Genomic DNA, 24,318 nt, shown 5'->3' with positions numbered 1-24,318 from the left:
AGTTCACTTTATTTTAATACATGATGCATTGTCTAACGTCATCTAGCCGGCTAGCAGTAGCTACAGATAGCTCCTGATATCAATGTCTTATAACATAATTGACATTATTCGTTTTTGCAGCTGAACATTGGCTAATTAGCTATCGTGCTTCATAACACGTTTCAGACCCTGTTGAACTATCGCTCTGACTCATTAGTATCCATCTGCAGAACGTCAGCCCCAGCACTCGCAGGCCCCACGCTGAATGTGATTTGACCAAAGCAGAGTATACACACAGACAGTGGAGCTGTTTGCAGATAGTGAGCATTTTGACTTGTTGCGTGGTGGCGATGTCTCGCAAACAATACAACAACAAGTATAATTCTATTATATATATATATATATATATATATATATATATATATATAAAATAATTATATATTTTTGTAATCAAAAACGATCGATATCGGATCGGTATCGGCCGATATGGCTCAAGACGATCGGTGATCGGTATCGGTGGCAAAAAACGTGATCGGGGCATCCCTAACTATTATCCTTTGTGGTGCACGCATGCAATGTGGTTTAGACCGGCACACCCCCCCCCCCCCCTCCCCTCCTGCATCCCAACGGCAGAACAGCCAGACACATAAACACATATAGCTTCAATCGCAGTAGAAATAAATATCAGATCAACGCAAGCTTTTATATATAGTGTCCTTACCTGGTCTCTGAAGTAAAGAAAATAATCCAATAATCTCATCGCCATTCCAGTTATCCACAGCGATTGTGCCTCCGACGTTATTGGGCATTGCTCTTCAACGGGCGGGCGGGGTCAGTTGTCCAAGCCATCCCTATAAGTGTGTGTTTTGCCAGAGTGTTTAGGACCCGCCCCCACGCCGCAGCTCGGTATAGAAAATAAACGAACCAGTTTCTAACCGGGTGCATTACTGGCCGAAGGTGTTAGAGGGCGGTATAATACCGTCTGCCAGCTTAGACACACTCGGAACAGTATGCACAAGGTGCCCCGCTGAATTATGAATGGATATGGATAATAAAAGAAATACCGTGACAGAAACGTATATCTACGTTTCCGGCACTCAACGATCGGACGACAGAACCGTAGATCTACGTGAACGGTGGGAGTGGAAATATTCCCCACCATAAGACAAACAGTGAAGCACAATTACACAAAAATACAGAACAAAATCAAGGACGACCTGGACAGGTGGGCAAAACTTAAAAACTCAGTACAGGCAAGGGTATCAATAGTTAAGATGGATGTATTACCAAGAATCAATTTCTTCAGCTCAATGCTTCCGTTACCTCCTCCAGAGGGCTACTGGAAAAGATTACAAACCTCCACATACAAATTTATTTGGAATAACAAACCACCTCGCATAAAAAGATCCACCGCACAGAGAAGTAAAGCAGACGGTGGCATGGCAGTCCCAGATTTTTTACAATATTTTAATGCCTTCACATTAAGACCATTGAAGAAGATATGGTTTGACCCCGAGGCTTTGGTATCTTGGAGAAAATTAGAAGAAAACATAGTAGCCCCACAGAGATTGAAAGACATAGCATACACTAAACTTTCAATCAAGCATTGTGAGCGAGAATTTGGCCCAATAATAACCCATGCAATCAGGACATGGCGGGAAACTCAAAGGAAATTTCCTAACGATCAAGTATGGCATAACCACACTCCCATATTCAATAACAATGCTCTCTTAATGGGAAAACGACCTATAAGATTCCCTGTATGGGAAGAAAGAGGCATACACTCATTAGGGGATATTTTTAATAACAAGGGCCTCTGTAGTTATGTCGAAATATGCATAAAGTTTAACCTCACCGAGTCCACATGGCTTTTTTACATACAGTTAAAACTTTGTATGAGATCTCACGGTGTTCCATTACACATACCAATTGAACACCACAGATACCACAAATTTTTCTATGACAGAAATACATTGGGAGGTTTTGTATCAGGTTTTTATTCACAATTACTAACGTTCTCGTACGAAACCCTTCAACTAGACAATGTCTGGAGGAGGGATATACCAGACCTGGAAAATGACTTTGATTGGCAAGGAGCCTGGGCAAATGTCCGACTTACATCAAGGAACCCGGATCATCAACAAATCAATCTGAACTATATTCACAGGACATACTTGACTCCTATAAGGCTGTGCAAAATGGGGCTTATACAAAACTCCAAATGCTCCCAATGTACAAATGGGGACGAAGGAACATTTATGCACATGTATTGGGACTGCCCACCAGTTAAGGCATTCTGGGAAGATGTGTCCCAACAATTATCAATACTCGTATTTTGGAATATACCTGTACACCCCGCGGTATTGCTATTGAATGATGTTTTTGAGTTTGCAGTGAACCCACAACTAAAAAGATTGGTTTTATCGGGTATCACAGTAGCTAAAAAACTGATTGCATCACGTTGGTTTCAACCGGAAAAAATGTGCCGGAAAGTGTGGTTTCTTACATATCTTGATGTGATATATCAAGAAATATCAACAGCAAGAATTCTAGGGCTCAATGAATCCAAAATGTTAATGTGGTTAGAAGTGGTGGAGAGAATAAAAGCTAGCCTATAATGGTGATGTCTGGTTAGGAGTGAGGGATAATGGAGGTACTATCCAAGAGGGGGTCCGGGAGGGGGGGATTTGAGCTGGAGCATATGTGTGTAGGGTTTTAGAAAATAGGTATTCGGGGTATATTATATACTAACATTTATATAATTGTAACTTCGCTGGATATACACGGTATACGGTTAAAATGTTATTATTGACTATTTTTGTTTTATCCTGTTTCTGTACTTGCATATATTTTAACCACCTTTACTGAAAGTTTCATTATACATTGTGTGTTGAGTACTGACTTTTAATAAGTTTTGTTTTGCAATAATAAAAAAAATTAAAAAAAAAAAAAGATCTACGTGAACGGCACTGAAAGTGTTAAGAGGTTAACCTGTTGTAACTTAGCCTTTAGTGTTTCCCATCTGTTTCTGATGCATTATGACAGGAATATATCAAAGGAGGCTCATTAAATTCATTAATATTGTTGCGGATGATTATGCATTTAGCTTATTTATTACCTAGGAAGGAGATAACTTGCCAAGGCATAACAAAAAATATAGTTTGTTTCTTGTTGGTTGTCAGTTAAGGCCATGGGTAGGTAGGGAATTTATTTTATTTTATTTTTTATTTTATTCTTTCCCATGGCGACTATGGATAGGGAATTTCTTTATTTAATTAAAATGTTTACAACAACATGGATGCATGTACTCTGCCAGCATGTTTAATATCCATAATACTAAAGGTTGACTAAGATTTTTATGAAACTTCATTATGAAAAAAAAAATTTAATATTTTTTTTTATTTTTAAACTCATAAAATAAATTGGGTCGCACCTAAATCGGCAGGGTCGGTCGGCAACCGGAACCAAACCATTATTTTTGTTGGGCCCTATGACAAATAAGACGGCTCAATTACTTTATCTAAATCCAATCAATATTCCTAATGCCGTTTCAATGTAAGGTTATAAAAATAAACATATAAACATTCATATAATAATACAATAACCTAAATATACAGCTAAGCCCCATTGTATTATGAAATGTAGACTTTAACAGTGTAGGCAACTAAGCCAATAGAAATAAGGTATAACTCATGAGTGCTTTGGCTCCTATAAGAGTCCTTGAGCTTTTAGTTTGTTTTAGTATTACGCTACATTTAATAATGTCATTTATCAGCTATCTGTGATGGGAGTGCAGATGTTTCTGCACTCCCTGCAAGAAGAATCACATATTACCGTAGTTGTTTCTCATGAGTGGGATTCATCCAAAAACTGAGATAAAAGTGTTCTTCATTACTGGAAGAGATTCACTCGGAGGCGCTTTAACAATGGATCACTAGAAGGCTTGCCAGGGGCAAGGTCATCTCTTTAGACTGAGGAATTTAATACCAATACTTCAGTTGCTTGAAGGTATGTGAACCCCCCTCCCCGGAACAGTCAGTTTTCCAAACACCCCACCCCCACACATCAATCTCCACCACGTCAATCCCCACCACATCCCCATCCAAGACACACACCCTGAGGCATAACAAAAAATATAGTTTGTTTCCTGTTGGTTGTCGGTTAAGGCCATGGGTAGGTAGGGAATTTATTTTATTTAATTGTTTATTTTATTCTTTCCCATGGCGACTATGGATAGGGAATTTCTTTATTTAATTAAAATGTTTACAACAACATGGATGCATGTACTCTGCCATCATGTTTAATATCCATAATACTAAAGGTTTGACTAAGATTTCTTTATTCAATTTTTCTTTTTTTAAATAAAAATTAAAAAGAGATTTTCTTTTTCTGGCAACCGGAAACAAACCATTATTTTTTTTTAGGCCCAAGGAATGTAAGCTCAGTGACATTCATCCACTCTTTCTGTGCTCATCTTCCCCATCATAGCTAAAGCGAAGGTTTTCTTTAATGTCTGGGAATGAACTGCACATCGTAGGGTGCTTTGTGACCTTACATCTAGGATTATCATTTGTTTGGGTACCTCTAATATAAAAGTCGAGTAAATAAATGTTTTGCTCAATGCAGCCACTGACCTATTTGCAACAGGTGGGAAAAGATAATTGAACTGTCAGCTTGTAGAATGTAATCTTTACTCACACATTTGCTCCTGCCTCCTGAATAATTCTTCTGGTTCACACACATTTATTTTTAGTCACAAATGCAAGTGAAATGTGAGTGAGTGAAACTATGCAAGTCCTGTTGAAGTGACTGCTGGTGAGAGTAGCTAAAAGGAAGTTACTAGATTGCGTAGTGGATTGGGCTGGGAGGACCTTCAGGGATGATGGGATATTTAAAAGGGAACTACGCCCAATTTAAGAATTTGGACAAGAGTGCTAAAACAAAAAAGATTTGTGATGTCATCAGGTATACAGTCTGAAGCTGCTCCATAGACAATAAATTGGGAAAGATGTTTTAGATGACACTGCTAGTATCAAGAGGAATTGTATCATGTTATCATCTGGTATTTTACAACTGCGCTTTATCGGTTAGGCAGGCAGCTTCACTATCACTCTGGCTTTTGGCCAGTCTAAAAGCCTTTGGCATTCGTTTTCCTTTTTAGTTTAATTTGGAATGATTCCAGGCACTATAGATGGTTTCAAAGTGACGAGATAAACATTCTAAAAGGACTCAACGTTTATTTCCTGTTGCAATGTTAGCTGATGCAATAGTTGAGGGGAAAGACATTTGGGTCCCACTCCCAACTGTTCCCTAGCAACAGAATCTCAATGAAACCATCTATACATGCAGTGTTTCCCCTGAAAAAAAAATCAACAGCAGTGCTGTGCTGCACGCACGCTGCCGGAATTCATATTTGTGCGTGCGCACGCTGCCGGAGAAATAACTTAAAACTACCTTAGAATTGTTCGAGATTGTTGTTTGAGGTTATTCATGTTCATGTTCATGGAGTCATGTGCGTGTGAATTTGCTACAATGTTTTTGGTGTGTCCGCTGACACTAGAAGTGCTCTGGAGGCCCAGGTAGCTGCATATTTGTACACTGCAAAAAAATAAATCGTATCAAGTGAAAATATCTTGTATTTGGTATAATAAGTCCAATATTGAGTAGAATTATCTTGAATTGTGCTTATTTCTTTCTTGATTTTGGTCAATTTAATCTTGTTTTAAGAATGTTAATCTTAAATTCAGCTGCTGCTGAATGCATATAAGGGAAACACTGACATAACTCTACATCAAGGCTGTCCTTGACTACGGGTGCTTTCACACTAGGGACCCCGGGGCTGTTTTCGATTGCCCCAAAAGTTATGTAGTGTGAACGCTGCATTCCGTCCCCGGGAACGGATAACCATTCCGTGGCCGGGACCACTTGAAAAGGTTGTCTGGGGAACGAGTTTACGGGCACGGAACGATTCAAGTGTGAACACAACTATACCAAAACACGGAAGAGGCTTGCTGTAACAACGTGACGACGACACAACTATTCGACTGTCCATCCGTTGTCTCATGTTGAGGCTATCACTACAACAACATAACTTCTATCACTGGTTAGGTAGCTACTAGCTAGCCACACTTTTTTCAAAAACATTGTGGAATTCAAAAGAGAATAAGTCAATCCGATAATTGGATAATTTCTTTTGCATTACATCAGATACAAGGTAAGAACACTATATATACATTTGATCGTTGATCTGATATTTATTTCTACCCCGATCGACGCTGTCTCTGTGTGCCGTTGAGTGCAGGAGGCGACTGGGGGAGCCTTGCGGTCCACGGCTATTTTCATTCTTGCACAAGGAAGGATAATAATAATGATCTAGCGTTGATTTCAGGAAGATTCGACAATCGGGTGAAAAATGACCGTGTTTAGTGTATTCCACTAAAGGGCTATTATTGCGTCTTTTCCTGGAATTACTCAGAATCACAAACTATATTCATATTCAAAACGGAAATGTACAGATGAAAAAACAATCCGTTTTGTACATGTTGACTGGAAGCAACTTACTGATAATCGACGGGTGTATTAGACCCATAGCTATAATTTAAGATATATTTTAAGCACTCGCAAATCTCGCAGTCCCCCCATTGATTAAAGTGGTGGCGTTCTAGACCTATATCGCTCATTAACACATTGAGTGCCAGCCACGAGAAATCTCATTATTTCATGCCATGCGTTTAGTGCCAACGAGTCAACGATGAGAAATTCGTTTTAATTGTTCTTTTTTAAATGAGCGATTTTCATTCATTTTTCATCAATCTAGCCTCACGTTACCATTGGGACTGGCTTTGAGCTCGAACAGGGAAAATACCGCCCCCTATTGTCTCTCCGGATGGTATTGCACCCATTGGATTGGACTGAATGAAATGGATGGGAAAAAAAGACTCCGGAATCCACATTTTACTTATCAGGCATGTAACCGGAGACGATCCCATTCATTGCCCACCCTCAGAACAGCGTGGAATATGTGTTTCCAGTACCCAGCGTTGGATCAATAAACGCAATCGATATTTGGAATGGTGATCAGGAATTGGAATAAACTTTTTGGAGAACATCTGATCTGAGGTAAGGAATCAATTTTACCAGTCTTGGGGTAATCAGAGTTTTTTTCACATATCTCAGCGTGTCCCGTGTGTGTGTGTGCTGATCAGGAAATGGATAATCGATCTTTCAGCCCGCTTCTCTAGCGTGCATAAGTACACATATACTATCGATAATCTAGCGTTTATTTGAAAACTATTCATAAATAGGCCGAAATTTTTTTGTGTATTCCACTAAAGAGCGTTTCCTGCAGATTTTAATTTTTTTTGGAAGTTAAAAAAAACATGCTTTTTTCAAAATGGTATAAAACGGAAATGTACAGATAAAAAAAATCTGTTTAGACTGTTTACTGCAAACAAGTCATTGATAAGCGACGGGCGTATTAGACACATAGCCATAATTTAAGATATAGTTTATGCGTTGACTACAGCGCTGGCAGTCAAGCACTAAATCGTGCGCCCCCTGCTGGCACTCAAAGTGTTAAGCTCCGGCGCAGAATGAGTTAATAAAGTTTTCAATCAATCACTTCTACATACATACATACATGATAGATCACCAAAAACACCTACATACATGATAGATCACCACAAAAACCTCTACATAAATGATGGATCACCACAAAAACCTCTACACACATGATAGATCACCACAAAAACCTCTACACACATGATAGATCACCACAAAAACCTCTACATACATGATGGATCACCACAAAAACCTCATTTCAGTTTGTGGTGTAATCCTGTGGAATGGCTTAGATGAAGAAACAAAAATGAGCAACAACATTGTACAGTTCAAAAATAGATATAGGAAAACTCATTGAGTACAAAAAACGAGGAAGGGGCAGGACTAGATAAGCAGTGTTTCCCATTAATTACCTAGAGTAGACTGGCGGACCGCCACAGTTTTATAATGAACTGATTTTTTTTATTTATTTATAATATAGAGTTTGCCAATAGGGATGTATCAGTAGTATTGGCAGTATAGTAATCTAGTATATCTTTTTTATTTTCTAAAAAATAAACCAGTTCAACACAGGTAACTGTAACTTTTGCTTCATTTCTTTGATTGCTCAAATGTATGCTCTAGTTCAGTGGTTCTCAACTGGTCTAGCCTCGGGACCCAACATTTTCCTTAGTCATTAAGTCGCGACCCAAAATTTTGAACCACTATGATTTATGTAAAAAGAAAATATTTGCAGTAATACGCAATCTTTCAAAACATGAAATAAACACAAAAAAGTGCAACAAAAGTGCAACTATTGCTAAAAACCCAATGAAATAAAAGAATAATAAATAATATATGCTTCTTAGCAGATTTCTTAGCTTAACATAACATACCTAAATTTGGGAGAACTAATGGGATAACTGAGTTTGCAACAAAAGTGCAACTAGGGCTAAAACCCAATGAAATAAAATAATAATAAATAATATGCTTCTTAGCTTATCATAACAGACCTAAGTTTGGGGGAACTAATGGTAAATGGCTGCTTTTTTATATAGCGCTTTTATCCAAAGCGCTTTACAATTTGTTACTCACATGTTACCCATTCACACACCGATGGCGGAGGCAACCATGCAAGGTGCCAACCTGCTCATCGGGAGCAATTAGGGGTTAAGTGTCTTGCTCAAGGACACATCGACACGCTGCCTGGGAGGAGCAGGAATCGAACCGGGAACCTCCGGATTGCCAGACGACTGCTCTACCTCCGAGCCACTGTCGCCCCTAATGGGATAACTGGGGTTGCAACAAAAGTGCAACTAGGGCTAAAAACCCAATGAAATTAAATAATAATAATAAATAATTATGCTTCTTAGCAGACTTCTTAGCTTAACATAACAGACCTAAGTTTGGGGGAACTAATGGGATAACTGGGATTGCAATAAAAGTGCAACTAGGGCTAAAAACCCAATGAAATAAAATAATAATAAATAATATGCTTCTTAGCAGATTTCTTAGCTTAACATAACAGACCTACGTTTGGGGGAACTAATGGGATAACTGGGGTTGCAACAAAAGTGCAACTAAGGGCTAAAACCCCAATGAAATAAAATAATAATAAATAATATGCTTCTTAGCAGATTTCTTAGCTTAACATAACAGACCTACGTTTGGGGGAACTAATGGGATAACTGGGGTTGCAACAAAAGTGCAACTAAGGGCTAAAAACACAATGAAATAAAATAATAATAATAATAATAATAATAATAATAATAATAATAATAATAATAAATAATATATCCTTCTTAGCAGACTTCTTAGCTTAACATGCAGGGAACTAATGGGATAACTGGGGATGATGTTTGCTCCTGACAAGAGTCTCAAAGTCTGGGGTGATGGTAGACAAAGCAACTCTGAGGTCATGCTCAATGTCCAATCTGTTCCCCCGCTTTGTCTTCAGCTGGACCAGAGCTGAGAAGCCACTTTCACAAAGATAGGTAGTGAGAAAAAAAAAAAAAAAAAAAAATTTTTATTTTATTTATTTATTTATTTTTTACACACACATCCGCGACCCACTCAAAATGGCCCCGCGACCCACTTTTGGGTCGCGACCCACCAGTTGAGAAACACTGCTCTAGTTCAGTGGTTCTCAAACCTCTCCTCCGAGGCACCCCAGCCATTCCATGTATTTGTTAAATTCCACCACCAGCACACCTGATTCAACTAATAAAGGGCTTGTTAAGTTGAATCAGGTGTGCTGGTGGTGGAATTTAACAAATACATGGAACGGCTGGGGTGCTTCGAGGAGAGGATTGGGGAAGCACTGCTCTATTCGATTTTGTGTTTTGAGCACAACGTTCATCATAGATCTGGCCTCTTTATTTTGCTCAAAGTGCACCAGATTGATGCATTTAACTTTAAAATGTACAAAAAAAAATACAATTCCGGGGGAACATGCCCCCAGACCCCCCTAGAGGCTCAGAGGTTCACCCACCACAGTCTCACAAAATCCTGTGGGAAACACTGAGATAAGCATTTGCTTCCTTCTGCTCCTTCCCAAACTCATTTAACACTTTGATTCAGGGCTAGAAATTAACATGTTTTTTCAAGGGCTTTTTTTGCCCCCCTTAATTGCTTTTCGGGGGCTTTTTTTTGTATTTCGGGGGCACAAAATTTTTATAATGAAAATTAACATAAATATTATAAAACATTGTTGACACTTTTTTTACAGTCTTCGTCCCTATGTTTGATAACGTAATGTTAATGTCTCCATATATAGGGCTCTACGCTAACCTTTTTCCCAAGGAGCACATGTGCTCCTAAATAAAATGTTAATAAATAAAATCTAAATACAAATTTAGGAGCACACAGAAATTTAGGAGCACAGTGACAATTGTTCAAGTAACACACACACGCACACGATGTGTGACATCATGGCTTGGTTTCATGTTTTGAGGTACCTTCAATTATCTGTAAATAATACATACATACTCTTATCTAAATAGATTAAATATTATTGTCCCTGAGTGAGGGCAAGTTGTGGTGTTGTCTTGATATAATAACCGGTTGCCTCTGGATCAACGAATGTCTAATATTGAATAATATTATTAGATATTTTATTTTTAACATCCCTAATTCCAACAGTCAAGAAGCTTGTTTCAAATTGATGAAAAACCCCACACACGCAACGTTTGTGAGTATAGGCTCTGGCCAGATCGATCAATGAAATACGTTGCGCGCTCAGCGCTGTGGAATGAAGGAAATGCGCATCGGGATCGGATTTGGATGTTATTCTTTTGGAGTTGTGTTACAAATGGAATGGTCTTTCCCCGCCGAACACAAGTTACTTAACGTTACACAGAACACAGGTCGCGCTATGCAGATGCTTAGCTTGCTAACGTTAAGATAGCAGTGTAATGCTTGATGAGAGCAGAGCGCTCTCTGTGTTCGCAGGAATCGCAGCACCTCTCAAGTGCCTGTAACACGCAGCGGGCCCCGCCTCCCTCCTCCTTGGAACAAACATTCCACCCAGTCCAGTTTCAATCTGAACTATTAACAGCGGAGCTGTTTTGTAATCTTCACAATCACTCGTCTGTCTCGCACACTGCAAGTAAATGATTTTTCCGGTTTGCACACACATATTATTAGGGGCAATACGAGGGAAATGCTCGCACTGTAGAGCATATATATAATTATTAGGGATGTCCGATATTATCGGCCGACCGATATTATCGGCCGATATCGGCAGTAAAATGTGATATCGGAAAATATCTGTATCGGGGAAAACATTTTTTTTTTTTTTTTTTTTTTTTATAACATTTATTTAACCTTTATTTACCCAGGCAAGCAAGTAAGAACCAATTCTTATTTTATTTATTGTCAAAAGTATGCATGTTGGTTTAATTCAACAACAAGAGATATGTAATGTTAATTTTTACTTTTTTAATTATCATATTTTGCACAGATAATGCTTACATTTAGAAAGCCTTTTGAATGCATCCAGTGAAATTATTAATTACCTGAAATTATTCAGTTTTTTTGGGGGGAAACCCTGCATATATCGGTATCGGTTGATATCGGTATCGAAATTAAGAGCGTCCAGCCCAACCCAGTCCAACCTAGACCAGCCCAACTTTCCCTGCCCAACCCAGCATCTTTCACTGCCCAGTTAAGCCCAACCCAGTCCAGAATAGTTCCCTCTTTCATGTTAATACTGTATGTGATATCCTAATATTTTGAAGAGTAGAGACTGTGATTAATATGTTTTATGCTAATATTGTGAAGAGTAGAGACACTTATTAATGTTTTATGGTAATAAATATTTTAAAGAGTAGAGACACGGTGTGATTATTACTATGATTGAAAATCAATTTAGACGAAGACATACAAAGAAGTAATTATCACAATTAGCGATTTATTTATGGCTGGTAAAAATCTGTTTGGCTGGTAAAAAAAATCATATACTCGCCATTCCTCCCCTGGCTGTCTAATACGCCTGTCGCTTATCAATGATGTGCTTGCAGTCAACATGTATGAAACTGATTGTTTGTTCATCTGTACATTTCCGTTTTATACCGTTTTGAAAAACTGAAGTTTTTGAAAATGTCCAGAAGAAAAAAAAGATTCCGTGATAATAGCTCTTTAGTGGAATACACAAAACAGTAACACGTTGTGATTTTTCTGCCTATTTATGAATCGTTTTCAAATAAACGCTAGATTGGGCGGCTAAGTGGCGCAGTGGGAAAGGCGCTCGCCACTAACGTAGGAGATGCTGGGTTCGAGCCCAGCTCTCTGCGTTGCTTCCGGCTTGGCTGGTCGTTCATACTAATACAATTGGCAGTATTAGGGGGTGGGAAAGCCGGTGGGTGGGGATCGGACGTTGTGGACAGCGACTCCTACAGGTCGGTTGGTGCGCCTGTACAGCAGAATCAGGAAGCAACAGGGGCAGCGTGAGCCTCCCACACGTTACTCCTCGCCGCTGAAAGATCGCGCTGTACAGGTGAAAAGATGCGACAGCTGCCTCCTCGTGTACCGGAGGGGACACGTGATGCAAGGCTTGGTCCACATTGCAGCTGACCAGTGGGAGGCATGGTCTAACAACGTTTCGAGACAGGGGAGGGTAGAATTAGATAATACGAAATTGGGATGGGAGAAAAAGTAGATAAAAAAAAAACCCAGCTAGATTATCGATAGTATATGTGTACTTATGCACGCTAGAGAAGCGGGCTGAAAAATCTATCTATTTCCTGGTCAGCGCTAACGTCATACACGCACACACACACACACACACACACACACACAGACACGTTGAGATATATGTTACCAAGACCTCACATCAGATGTTCTGCAAAAAGATTATTCCAATTCCCTATCGCCATTCCAAATATCAATCGCGTTTATTGATCCAACGTTAGGTACTCTAAACACATATTCCATGCTGTTCTGAGGGTCCACAATGAATCCGATCGGCTCGGGTTGCATGCCTGAGAAGTAAAATGTGGAATCCGTTTTTTTTAAACACATTTTCATTGAGTCCAATCCAATGGGTGCATTACCATCCGGGAGACGATAGGGGGCAGTATTTTCCCTGTTCGAGCTCATAGACGGTCCTAATGGTAACGTGAGGCTAGATTGATGAAAAATGAATGGATATCGCTAATAAAAGCAATAACGAGATTTCTCGTGGCTGGCACTCAAAGTGTTAATGAAGAATGTAAGATTTCATTTTAATTTTTTTTATTTTATGTCTTTAGTTTATACATTTTATTGTGTTTTTTATATGGTTGATTGTTCAAGATCAAATAAACTCAACTCAACAACTCATTGGAACAATAAGTGTTCAGCTACAAACATAATGTATGCTAGAACCATGCAGTTCTGTACAAAGATGGGATTTTTTTATTTTAATTTTTACGTACATGTAAAGCTGATATTGCAATTGAAATATCCTTGTTCATATATTGAACCATAAAGTCACAATTTGAAAGAAAGATAAAAAAAAAAAAAAATTAGGGATGTTCGATATTGGCTTTTATACCGATATTGTCCAACTCTTAATTTCCGATACCGATATCAACAGATACCGATATATGCAGGGTTTCCCCCCCAAAAAAAGGAATAATTTTAGGTAACTAATTAACATTACTTATTACATGGCGTTTTAACATTCGCCGAAATGCTTGATTGTGATTGGTCAATAGCCCCCGACAGCGGTGAATTATTTTTCGATAACCACCGGTGATTATTGTTTTTCGCAGCTGGAGTAATCAAGCCCGCATAGCTGCACTAATCAGTGCAAGCTGCCGGCGATGACAGCGGGAGCGACAGAACAGAACTGCGTCTGCATTTGATCTCGTCTAGTCGATGGTGTAAAATGATTAAATGAATTAGGTATATTGTTAGTAAGTTAGCCATGTAATAAGCGGGATAATGTATAGCTATACTTGGTCATTGTCGGCGAGGCGCCTCGGTATTTTAAACTCTGTCGGTCAATTATTTTGCGACAATGACCTCGTAGCTATACATTATCCCTTACATATCTCTTGTCGTGGAATTAACACAACATTATGCATACTTTTGACAATAAATCAAATCTGAATTTGTTCTTACTTGCTTGCCTGGGTAAATAAAGGTTAAATAAATGTAAAAAAAATAATAATAATAAATTGAAAACCGAATACCGATCATTTCCGATATCACATTTTAATGCCAATATCGGCCGATAATATCGGACACCCCTAAAAGAAAGTGTCGCAGCATGCATACAATGTGTCACTAGGCTCGACCCCCCAACATACAATACATTTTTCAAAGTGGCCCTCCTGCAAATAAAGTTGAGCCTCCCATCCCTATCTTCGTCTGTCTCTCTCTCTCACACACACCATATCTACCCCTCCCGGTGAAATTAACGTGATATACGATGATTACATTTTAATGAGGGCTCTCAAGAGTTGTCATGCCTTAGCTGAGCGAGAGAGCCTTTAACTAGTTTACAAACGGTGTTGCCAAACGATTCTTCCACTTGCTCGACTGAGCTCTCCAGTTGTTCCTGTGGGAAAGGCTCTTCTTCTCGATGGCCCGCTGACTCTTCTAAATTGTCCCCCTTGTCATAATGTTGGGACTACTGTCTGGCAAAGAAGGATCTGAATGATGTTTTCTTTTGAAAGAGGAATGAAGAAATTAACGTGATGTATAAGGATGATTACATTTTAATGAGCGAGAGGGTTCCATGCCCCCAGCCCAGGTGAGCTGTGAAAGGCTGTAACTAGTTTACCGGCCGTGTTGCCAGTCGGATGTGTTCAAGCCACTGGGTCAAGCCTGTGTGCAGTGCATCCTGGTACAGGTAGGCATGTACCATACCATCGTTCTGTGAGCAGACGGACGGGAGATGAAGAATTTATCGCTTCAATCTACTGCATTGCCCAGAGCACCAGCTAAATGTCTTCAACTGGAGTTAGTTGGATGTTGGATATTGAAATAACCCCAATGTGCCGCCACTAGGGGCAGAGTTGCTAACCGCGAGTCGGGAGTGAACGAATGAGCTGTGGAAAGTGAGTGATGGAGTGAGTTACTGACGTTGCCGGTCTATGAGTTTGCTTTGCATCTAAAAAAAATTTAAATAATAAAAGCATCTTGGATGAAAGGATGCCAGCACTGATATCTCTACAATGACAGCTGGCAGTGATTTGATTCTCACACCCCTCCCCTCCTTGCTCTCCCCTCCCCCCCTCCCCTCCCTCCCTCCCAGGTGGACACGCGGGCAGTGGGAGCGTTGGCCAAGTGGCAGAATACGTACAGTATCCGCGTGGTCCTTCAGGAGCTCAGACGGCTAATGATGATTAAAGAGAACCAGAAGCTCCCTCAGCCTCCAGAGAACCAGGTGTATAGCAACTGAGGCCCCGCCCCTGCTGCTATCCCTCACCAACACACACACACACATACACATCCATATCCATGCACGTCCATTATCATAAATACATGTGCTGATTCTTGCTATTTTCAAACTACACACGCACGCACACACACACACACACACACCGCAGTGTGCCCCTTATTATCAAAGACTCTTGAAAATTCCCCTTTTCACGCGCAGCCCTAGGCCCCGCCCACCCTCTGTCCTACGTCACTTCCTCTCTCTAGAGAGAGCTTCTCATTGGACAGAGATGGACGCACAGGTGAACTGCCACCTGTACCTCGCCCCCTCCCAACTTGCCCCCCTCGACGCTCACCGTGCAGACCAGACATTACCGTACAAAAGAATACTGTACATCTTAAACTAATATTTCTTTTTTCTTTTTATTATTATTATTATCTTGTGTTCTACAGCCAGATTGTAAAATAACATAAATGATCTTATTAAGTGTACCTCCTGTATGCGTGTGCTGGATTCTGCAAACCCCACGGCCGGTGGCGAGAACTCTGTACTGTACATGCATCCTAGCGAGGAGCAACATATGGCCCCCCACTCGTTTAAATACGGATGTTAAAGGTGCTGTAAGTGATATTGGCGTTTTTGGCTAACTTCCTGTCAAAACTAGGCATTGCAGATCAAATATTAATTAACATTCAGCAATTGCATATCCTATATCTCGCCTCAAGTTGCCGTATTTTTTTCTGCTCCCCACACCCAACTTGTGGAGTTCTCGCTCCTGATTGGATAAAGTGGGAACGGGGTACCAGAAAATTTATTTTCTGTTTACTGCAGAGCAGAGGGACTGGGAGACCCTTGTTACTGACCAACACGCTATATCAGTGATGGCTGTCGGAATGTAGAGCTATTTAACACAGATTTTAACAAAGGAATAGCACTCACAGCACCTTTAAACTTATTCAGCTCACAATTTGTCAAAAAGCACTCATTCATTGTCCCCAAATTACGAGGTGTGAAGAGTCATCACAACCGCTAAGTATTCCAAAACCAAATCTCCTGGAAAAACAAACGCTTCAGCTTTCTTTTTGACTCCCATCTGCGTTGGTCTCAAAATCGAGTAACCAGGTTTTTCCCTCGATCCCGACGATGTGAATTAGCTGGGCCTTCTTTAAAATGAGCGCATTGTACGGTACATAGAGAATAAAGTACTACTTAATACTACTACTACTACTACTACTAGACAATTCAGCGGCGTATGTACGTATAAACGGGGCACTTCCGGCACATCACTCCTGTTCTCAAAACTTGTCCCTCTGTGTGCCATATGATTTATAGCGCTCTGTTGATGGCGATTGATTATTAGAAAGCAAACCGGTTGGGGAGGGAGGGAGGGAGGGGGTTTTAAAATCCTCATGGTTTCTCTTCAAAGAGCGTGTTTTAAATTTTCATTTTTTTCTCTCTCAAAATGCTCAACTTGTGTGCTTGGCACCTGTTCAGGAACCCCACTGTCCTGTGGCCTGTGTTGAGGAGTAAAGGAGCTCATGTGGTTTTTCTTTGTTTTTGTTTGGTTTATCTTAGGGTTGACCTGTGTTAAACTCCCTGGGGTCATCCCTCGTACAGTGAATGCCCACTGAATGCAATGTATGGCTTTAGATGTTTATTTTATAATGGGTGTGAATCTAGTTGGGGTGATGGTGACCTGTGCATGGTTTTATTTGAATTAAAACGTCATTACTTTTGCATGTTTGACTCGTGATTCTTGTGACTGACTCGTTGCCCCCTCCCACCCACCCACTGACGCAATGTGTTACTGACTGAAGTTTTCCCAAAAGGATTAGATCAACAATTAACTATACTGGATAATGAACAGGAAAACTAGACTAATGCCCCTTGTCTCCTCAGAGTTAATATTGAATACAATCTAAATGTCTTAAATTATTAAATTCTACACCTCAGTCTACAATGTAGCGGAATGTGTTCTGATGAAATGCAAAGTTAATTTCTTTTACCAGTACCTTGAATATCGACATATTGGTATCTTCTGTCAAATCAGCAGACGGTGTTGAGGGTGTTGGCAGTAACTGCTAGATTGGGTATAACCCCTGGCCTCGGAGCCGGTTCCAATGTCTTCTAACGTGCATGAAAATAAGTATTTCAGGGTTTCTCAGGCTGCAACATTAACCCCATTCACTAGTTTGGTGTGTCACATTTTCACTGAGTGAATTGAGCGAGTAATAATAATAGTATCTTGGATTTATATAGCGCCTTTCAGGAGACTCAAGGTGCTTAACAGTAGGGGGCAGCTAGGGGAAGGGGATCAGAGGAACAAAGTAAAAAAGAAAAGAGGGTAATCAAGCAGTCATTTATAAATTTGGTGAAGAGGTGAGTTTTGAGTTGGGATTTGAAAGGGTGCAGGGATGTAGCACTACGGATGTTTGGAGGGAGTAAAGAGAAGACCCCCCCCCCCCCCCCCCCCCATCCATACATTTTTGGAAGTGCCTTCAGTGATGAAGTGAGCTGGCACAGGAAGACCTATCTGCCCGGTAGCAGGACTGCTCTTGTCCCGTCTCTAGAGTGGCTGCAAGGTGCAGCTCTATGGGGAAAACCAGCGCTCTCGTCCACATTTAACAGCTGTTGCTGTTTCCTTCTGCCTCGACTCGCCAGCCCTTCTCTACTGGGAGACGGGACAAAGGCAGCCAGGCACGCGACCTGCGCCTGAGGGAGCTCAGCAGATCCATCACAAAGGAAGACAGCTGGGTGCCCCTTAGTCTCCATCTCCCAAGGAGAGCCAGAAATAAGCTAGATTCAGTGCCGTTGAATGTTCTTTCATCTGGCCTTAAAAGCAATGGTGTTCATTTGGCAATCGGTGACATAAACATTTGCAATGGTTCCAATTTTCTTTAAAAATACTTATATATCAATGTGGGGTTATTCACATACCGGTACATTCTTGGAAGAGTATAATCTAGATGGGAATTTTTACCCAATAACAAACAGAATATACATCTATTTTGCTCAAATGTTTACAAACATTACCAACAAATATTTTACAGCCCCAAATTACAGCAAATATAATTAAAAGCTCATTTAACATTTTGTCCTTGTATTGAGAGCTGAGTATCATTCAACTAGAGAATGAAAACATGGCGGTGGAGCTCCCCAATTTACATTTGGAACACTGGCCTTTAACTTGAGCTGCTAGACTATAGACTTGTATTGAGCAAATGCCTATTATGGTTTAGGAATGCACTGATACCAATACTGGTTATCGGGCCAATACCAGGATAGAACAAGGTATCGACACAAGGAGACGAGTCTAGTCTGATACCAAGAGAAACTTGTAACATGACAAAAAGCAAAGTGTTTAAATTTACTGTATTTTTTTACTTGGAATAGATTCTAACTAAATCATATTTGTGCAGTGAGCCCATATTAACGTGGCCTGTACTGTAACGGATCGAATAAATAATCTGTATCGGTTATTTAAAGTAACTTCCTGTGCCCCGCACCGATCTCTACTAAAGCTAGAAATCAGATCTCAGTGGAGAACCATCCAATCAGTGATGTAACTGGTATGTCAAATCATGTGATCTCTTACTCCCAAATTCTGGTTCAGACCTAGCAATGCTAGAATATAAACCTCATTTGGGTGTAAGATCTCATGCAAACATTTTCTGACCTCATAAAAACAGCCCCATTCATTATGATCAGCCTCATATTTTACATCACCAATTGCAGGCTTCTCTCTGATGTCTAACTTTAGGAGAGAGCAGTGTGACTGAATTCACAAATACTAACTGACCTGTCCTGGGGCACATGAAGAGCAAATGTGAATTCTTAAAACCGGTGGCATCTATGAATGCATTTAGGGCTCAGAATCTAGGGATAGGCAGTGAAAAGGTGCTAACTCTGTCCCCAGTCCCCCCTAGTGTCATTAACTAGGACTGTCTTCATATTACATATGGTAGGAACTCTGTCCCCAGTCCCCCCTAGTGTCATTAACTAGGACTGTCTTCATATTACATATGGTAGGAACTCTCCCCAGTCCCCCCTAGTGTCATTAACTAGGACTGTTCATATTACATATGGTAGGAACTCTGTCTCCAGTCCCCCCTAGTGTCATTAACTAGGACTGTCTTCATATTACATATGGTAGGAACTCTGTCCCCAGTCCCCCCTAGTGTCATTAACTAGGACTGTCTTCAGAGTACATTATGGTAGGAACTCTGTCCCCAGTCCCCCCTAGTGTCATTAACTAGGACTGTCTTCATATTACATATGGTAGGAACTCTGTCCCTAGTGTCATTAACTAGGACTGTCTTCATATTACATATGGTAGGAACTCTGTCCCTAGTGTCATTAACTATGACTGTCTTCATATTACATATGGTAGGAACTCTGTCCCCAGTCCCCCCTAGTGTCATTAACTAGGACTGTCTTCAGAGTACATTATGGTAGGAACTCTGTCCCCAGTCCCCCCTAGTGTCATTAACTAGGACTGTCTTCATATTACATAATAGGAACTCTGTCCCCAGTCCCCATTAACTTGGGACTGTCTTCATAGTACATGCAGTAGGAACTCTGTCCCCAGTCCCCCCTAGTGTCATTAACTAGGACTGTCTTCAGAGTACATTATTATGGTAGGAAATCTCCATAAATCAAATGTATTTGTATAGCCCGAGATCACATGGAATAGCCCCCATGGGCTGTACAAGTCAAGAATCACAATAGATCAAAAACAAAAAATTACCATGAAATCCAAATATGCGACACTCCCAGACTTTCCCCAATGAAGATAAGGAACGACTCACTAAAAACCTAGCATTAGGAAGAAAAGCACCACAGGCGGCGTGGAGGAGAGAAACCTCAGATGGGCAGTTCAAAGGGGATCCCCCAACAGGATATTGTGATAATATAGTGTCGCAATGGATGATGGATGGATTGAGAATAGTACAGGCGAATAATTGCAATGAATGTATATATACATGTAATGAAGCACATATATATACATACTATAGGCTACATAGTATCTAAGGAACATAAGATTTTTTTTTTTATAAATAGAGCTAAGAATAAAAACATAGGACAACTGAGGGCAATGTAGAGGGCATCGTGCCTGTGGTAGTTGCTGTCGACAGTGTTAGCCACACCAAGGACGGCGCAGGGAAGATTGCACCACCTTGACCATCACGCCACCTTCACAGGCCCAACAGAGCGGGACCAGGGCTGGCTGTATACCTGTATATCAACACATCATCACTCGAGACAACCACTCACAGAGAGACAGGGACAGGGGTTAGAGAGTAAATACATGTAATAAGCATATATATTATGCATACATAGTAGCAATAGACTCTAATCCCCCTTAGAGTCATTAACTAGGACTGTCTTCAGAGTACATAATTTATGGTAGGGAACGCTGTCCCCAATGCCCCCTAGTGTTATTAGAACTCTAGTGTCTTCAGAATACATACAGTACGAATTCTGTCCCCAGTCCCCCCTTGTCTCACACACAGACAGCAATGTGTGTGGCAAAATAAATGGACAAGCCCTCCATCACTGTAATTGTATCTTCTGTGATGGATCAGTTCTCCATTAGCCTCACTGTATCATACAGTGAAAGGAATGACAGAACCTGGTCACTCAATCGGCATAATTGTGAACAACCTCTGTTCCTCCTCTGACCCACCTGCCCTGCTCTGCGTAACAAGGGCCCAGTGCTTTACTGAGTAGTAGCCTACATTTGATAACTCTCAGCACCCCCACCCACCCATTTCAACATCCTTTGTTGCGTTTTGGTAGATTAGATGAACATTTTGGTTTTCAATTATGATTATTACAGTTATATTTGCCTCAGAAAAACAGGTCACTATGGAATATTGTTGAGGTTATTATTCGATTCATTAGTACTTATGGTTATGAAGAAATGGATGCAATCATCTTATTGAGCATGGGATCATTTCAACCCCAAAATGGACATAGGCTGTAGGCCTTGAGTTTTAGAATGAACTTGATGTGTTCATTATCCACACAGACCAAACTCCTGATTATCATATGAGGCATCTGTAGTCACGCACCATCTCAATAATTAACTCCATCGCCTGATTGCACTCCATTTGTTGCATTCAGATGTAAACTGCAGGAGGAGTGCGGACGGGTCGAGGGAGGTGTCAGATGGTTGCTGACACACACACTCCCACACCCATTCTCCTGCTCCACCCTGTGTGCGTACAGGCCGGAGAGGAGCCGTTTGGATGGTCCCATCTGCTCGTGGGGTCAATACCACTCACACACACTTTCACACACACATTTTGTCAAAGAGAGACCCGTGGTGAGGGTGCCAATTAGCTAAATGAGACATTCTTTGCACATGGTTTTTAACATTCTGGGCATGCTTACTTACAAATTCTTGATATAACAGGAGATATGTTAATCTCTTATATAATACATTTCAACAGTAGTAGAATTTAGATCATGTTCTCTTCCTGTCATAATCAATTATTTGCATTGATAGCACTTCACAAATCTCCCAAAAAAGTTATAGTCACAGCAGTGTCCCCCTAACCAGCCAGCTGGCAGTTTAGCCAACATTTAAAGGGGCACTTCATCGGAAAAACAATGTTGTTTTATTTTGCACATAATCTCCCACATATCCCCAAACTAAACAGTTTTGCAACATTAATTTAGTCTGACAGTTATTGCAAGTTAATGATTTTGAATATGTCCTTCAGTGATGCCATCGGAGGACACTGAATCCTTGTGTTTTGTTAATTACAGCTCAATGAAATCATAGACATGAAAAATAGCAATCCCTATTGCAATCCCTATTGCTATTTGTACATCATTTCATTGAGTTGTAATTTACACAACACAAAGGGTTCAGTGTCCTCTGATGACATCACCGGAGGACTTGTTCAAACTCTTAACTCTCAATAACTTAAAGAAAATGAATATATAGAAAAGCGGTTTAGTTTTGGGATACGTGTGAGGTTATGTGCAAAATAAGCCACCATTGTTTTTCCGGTGAAGTGCCCCTTTAAGTATTTCCTACCTTCCATTCAGAAACAAAATGGCTGATGAACCAAAGTGAGTGGTCGGGTAAATAGAGAGTAATTTCAGCGGGGGTCACTGGGGGACTGTAAATCTCCCTCCCTGTCACAGAGTCTGCCGTCTCCAGGCCTGAGCTCAGGGGAGGCCCAGCTGAGACGCGCATGGCTGCAAGGTGACGGAATGTAGCCCCTCTCCCATTCTCTGACCCCCATCCACCATCACCACCACCATCCCTCCTCACACACTATATAATTCTATATAATTCTATGACGAAACCCAAGCAGATGGCCAGGAGACAAAAGACTGTAAGGGGTGAGACCCCCCCCCTCCCTCAACCTTCTCCCCTGTGCCCCCCCCCCCTTCCCCACACACACACCCTCCAACCCAATCCAACTCCACTCCACTACAAGCACACGGCGCGTAGTCACAGCTTTACAGCTGGCCCCTATCACACCCATTGTAACCTCCCCTTCAGTGCCCCCCCCACCTTCTCTCCGTCCTGCTCGCCACGTGCCTCTCAATTAGACTGAATTGACGACCCTTTCTCTCGTTTTTACCCTTTTCCCTCTAATGCAGATGTAGCGATTACTCTCCACTCCTTCGTTTCCCCCCCTTCAATGCGGACATTAGCCAAACGATTCCTGGTGTCCTTTTCAGTGTAGAGCTCCTCCATGTGGGGCCCCCTCGGCAGGTAATTCCCCCTTTGACAGTGCAATTGAACTGGCCGGTGCTGAAGGGCTATTTGGCAAAGAGCCATTTAGTGTAAGTGCTCTCAAGGCCACAGAATGACACTTGTGGAGGCAATGTCACCCCGTGTGACACCATCAGTTGATTGTATATTGAATAAGGATGGTTGAGTGATGGACGCCCCGGGTCCAAAATATGCGGCATTATTGGTGGGACGAAGTCCAAGGCAAGTGTCCCAGGGAAGTTAATTCACTCGGTGCAGTGGAGGTCTTTATCAATATCAGGTGCCAAGGACACCAGGACTGGGACTTTTAGCCGAACAGGGTTATTCCCCTAATGCACCGCCAGGCACAACACGGTGTGATCACTTTCTACAGAGCAGAGAATGTATCACAAATGTTCCATGCTTAGAATAGCCTATGTATTAGGCCTAGTCTATGTTTTTTAAATTTATTAATACTATAATGAATGTATGATGATAGTACTGCTTTTTGCAAAGAGGGAGAGTAACTTAGAGCTTTTTTGGGGTACTGTATGTATTGTATGGTTTGGAGACCATTTAGCAATATTTTAGTATTTCCATTTTAAGAAACTGTATACTTCTACTCCATTACATGTCAAAGGAAATGTCCTACATTTAAGGAAAATGTTTTGCATACAAAACATGTGATGTGTTGATGAAATGAGCCTGCTAACTTTAAAGGGGAACTACACCCTTGAATTTCAGAATTCATACACGTTCTTCATCTGGTCTAAGATGGTACAAAAACATTAGTGAACATGAGTAACTCTCCTGAATCCAAAAGTGCTAAAATTCTAACTTGTGATGTCATCAGGTGTAAAGTCTGAAGCTGCTCCATAGACAATGCATTGGGAAATATTTGATAGATGTCACTGAGAGCACCCAGGGGAACGTTCTGAGTTCATTTTCTGTTTCAGCACTGAGACCACTACTATAGAATAAAGCTCATGTAGATATAACAAATAAAACAAAGGTTCTGTGGGTCCACAAAGTCTCCCATTTAGTCAATGGAGCAGCTCCAAACTTATATACTGTACTTGATGACGTCACAAGTTCTCTGGTTTCTGGCTTTGGGAGAGAGAGTAGCTCATGTTCACACATATTGATTGAACTGTTTTAGACTGTCTTTGAGTGATGTTCCTCTTTAACAGGAAGTTATAGAGTCAGCAAGGGC

General features: G+C 40.8%; 1 protein-coding gene across 1 annotated transcript in view; it reads left to right on the top strand.

Moving 5' to 3' along the window:
- LOC311230043 (ubiquitin-conjugating enzyme E2 variant 1-like) overlaps nt 1-17,125 on the top strand; it is a 36,954-nt gene extending 19,829 nt beyond the window's left edge. Inside the window, exon 4 of the mRNA XM_084316179.1 lies at nt 15,263-17,125. Within this exon, the coding sequence (XP_084172305.1) occupies nt 15,263-15,409 (147 nt within the window). The 3' untranslated portion in view covers nt 15,410-17,125. The remainder of the gene's footprint in view (nt 1-15,262) is intronic.
- Nucleotides 17,126-24,318: the final 7,193 nt, after the last annotated feature.

Source organism: Notolepis coatsorum (assembly GCF_963971535.1).
Source record: "Notolepis coatsorum genome assembly, chromosome: 6".
NCBI lineage: Eukaryota > Metazoa > Chordata > Actinopteri > Aulopiformes > Paralepididae > Notolepis > Notolepis coatsorum.
The sequence above is the reverse complement of the archived record's forward strand: the minus strand, read 5'-3'. Positions and strand labels throughout refer to the sequence as shown.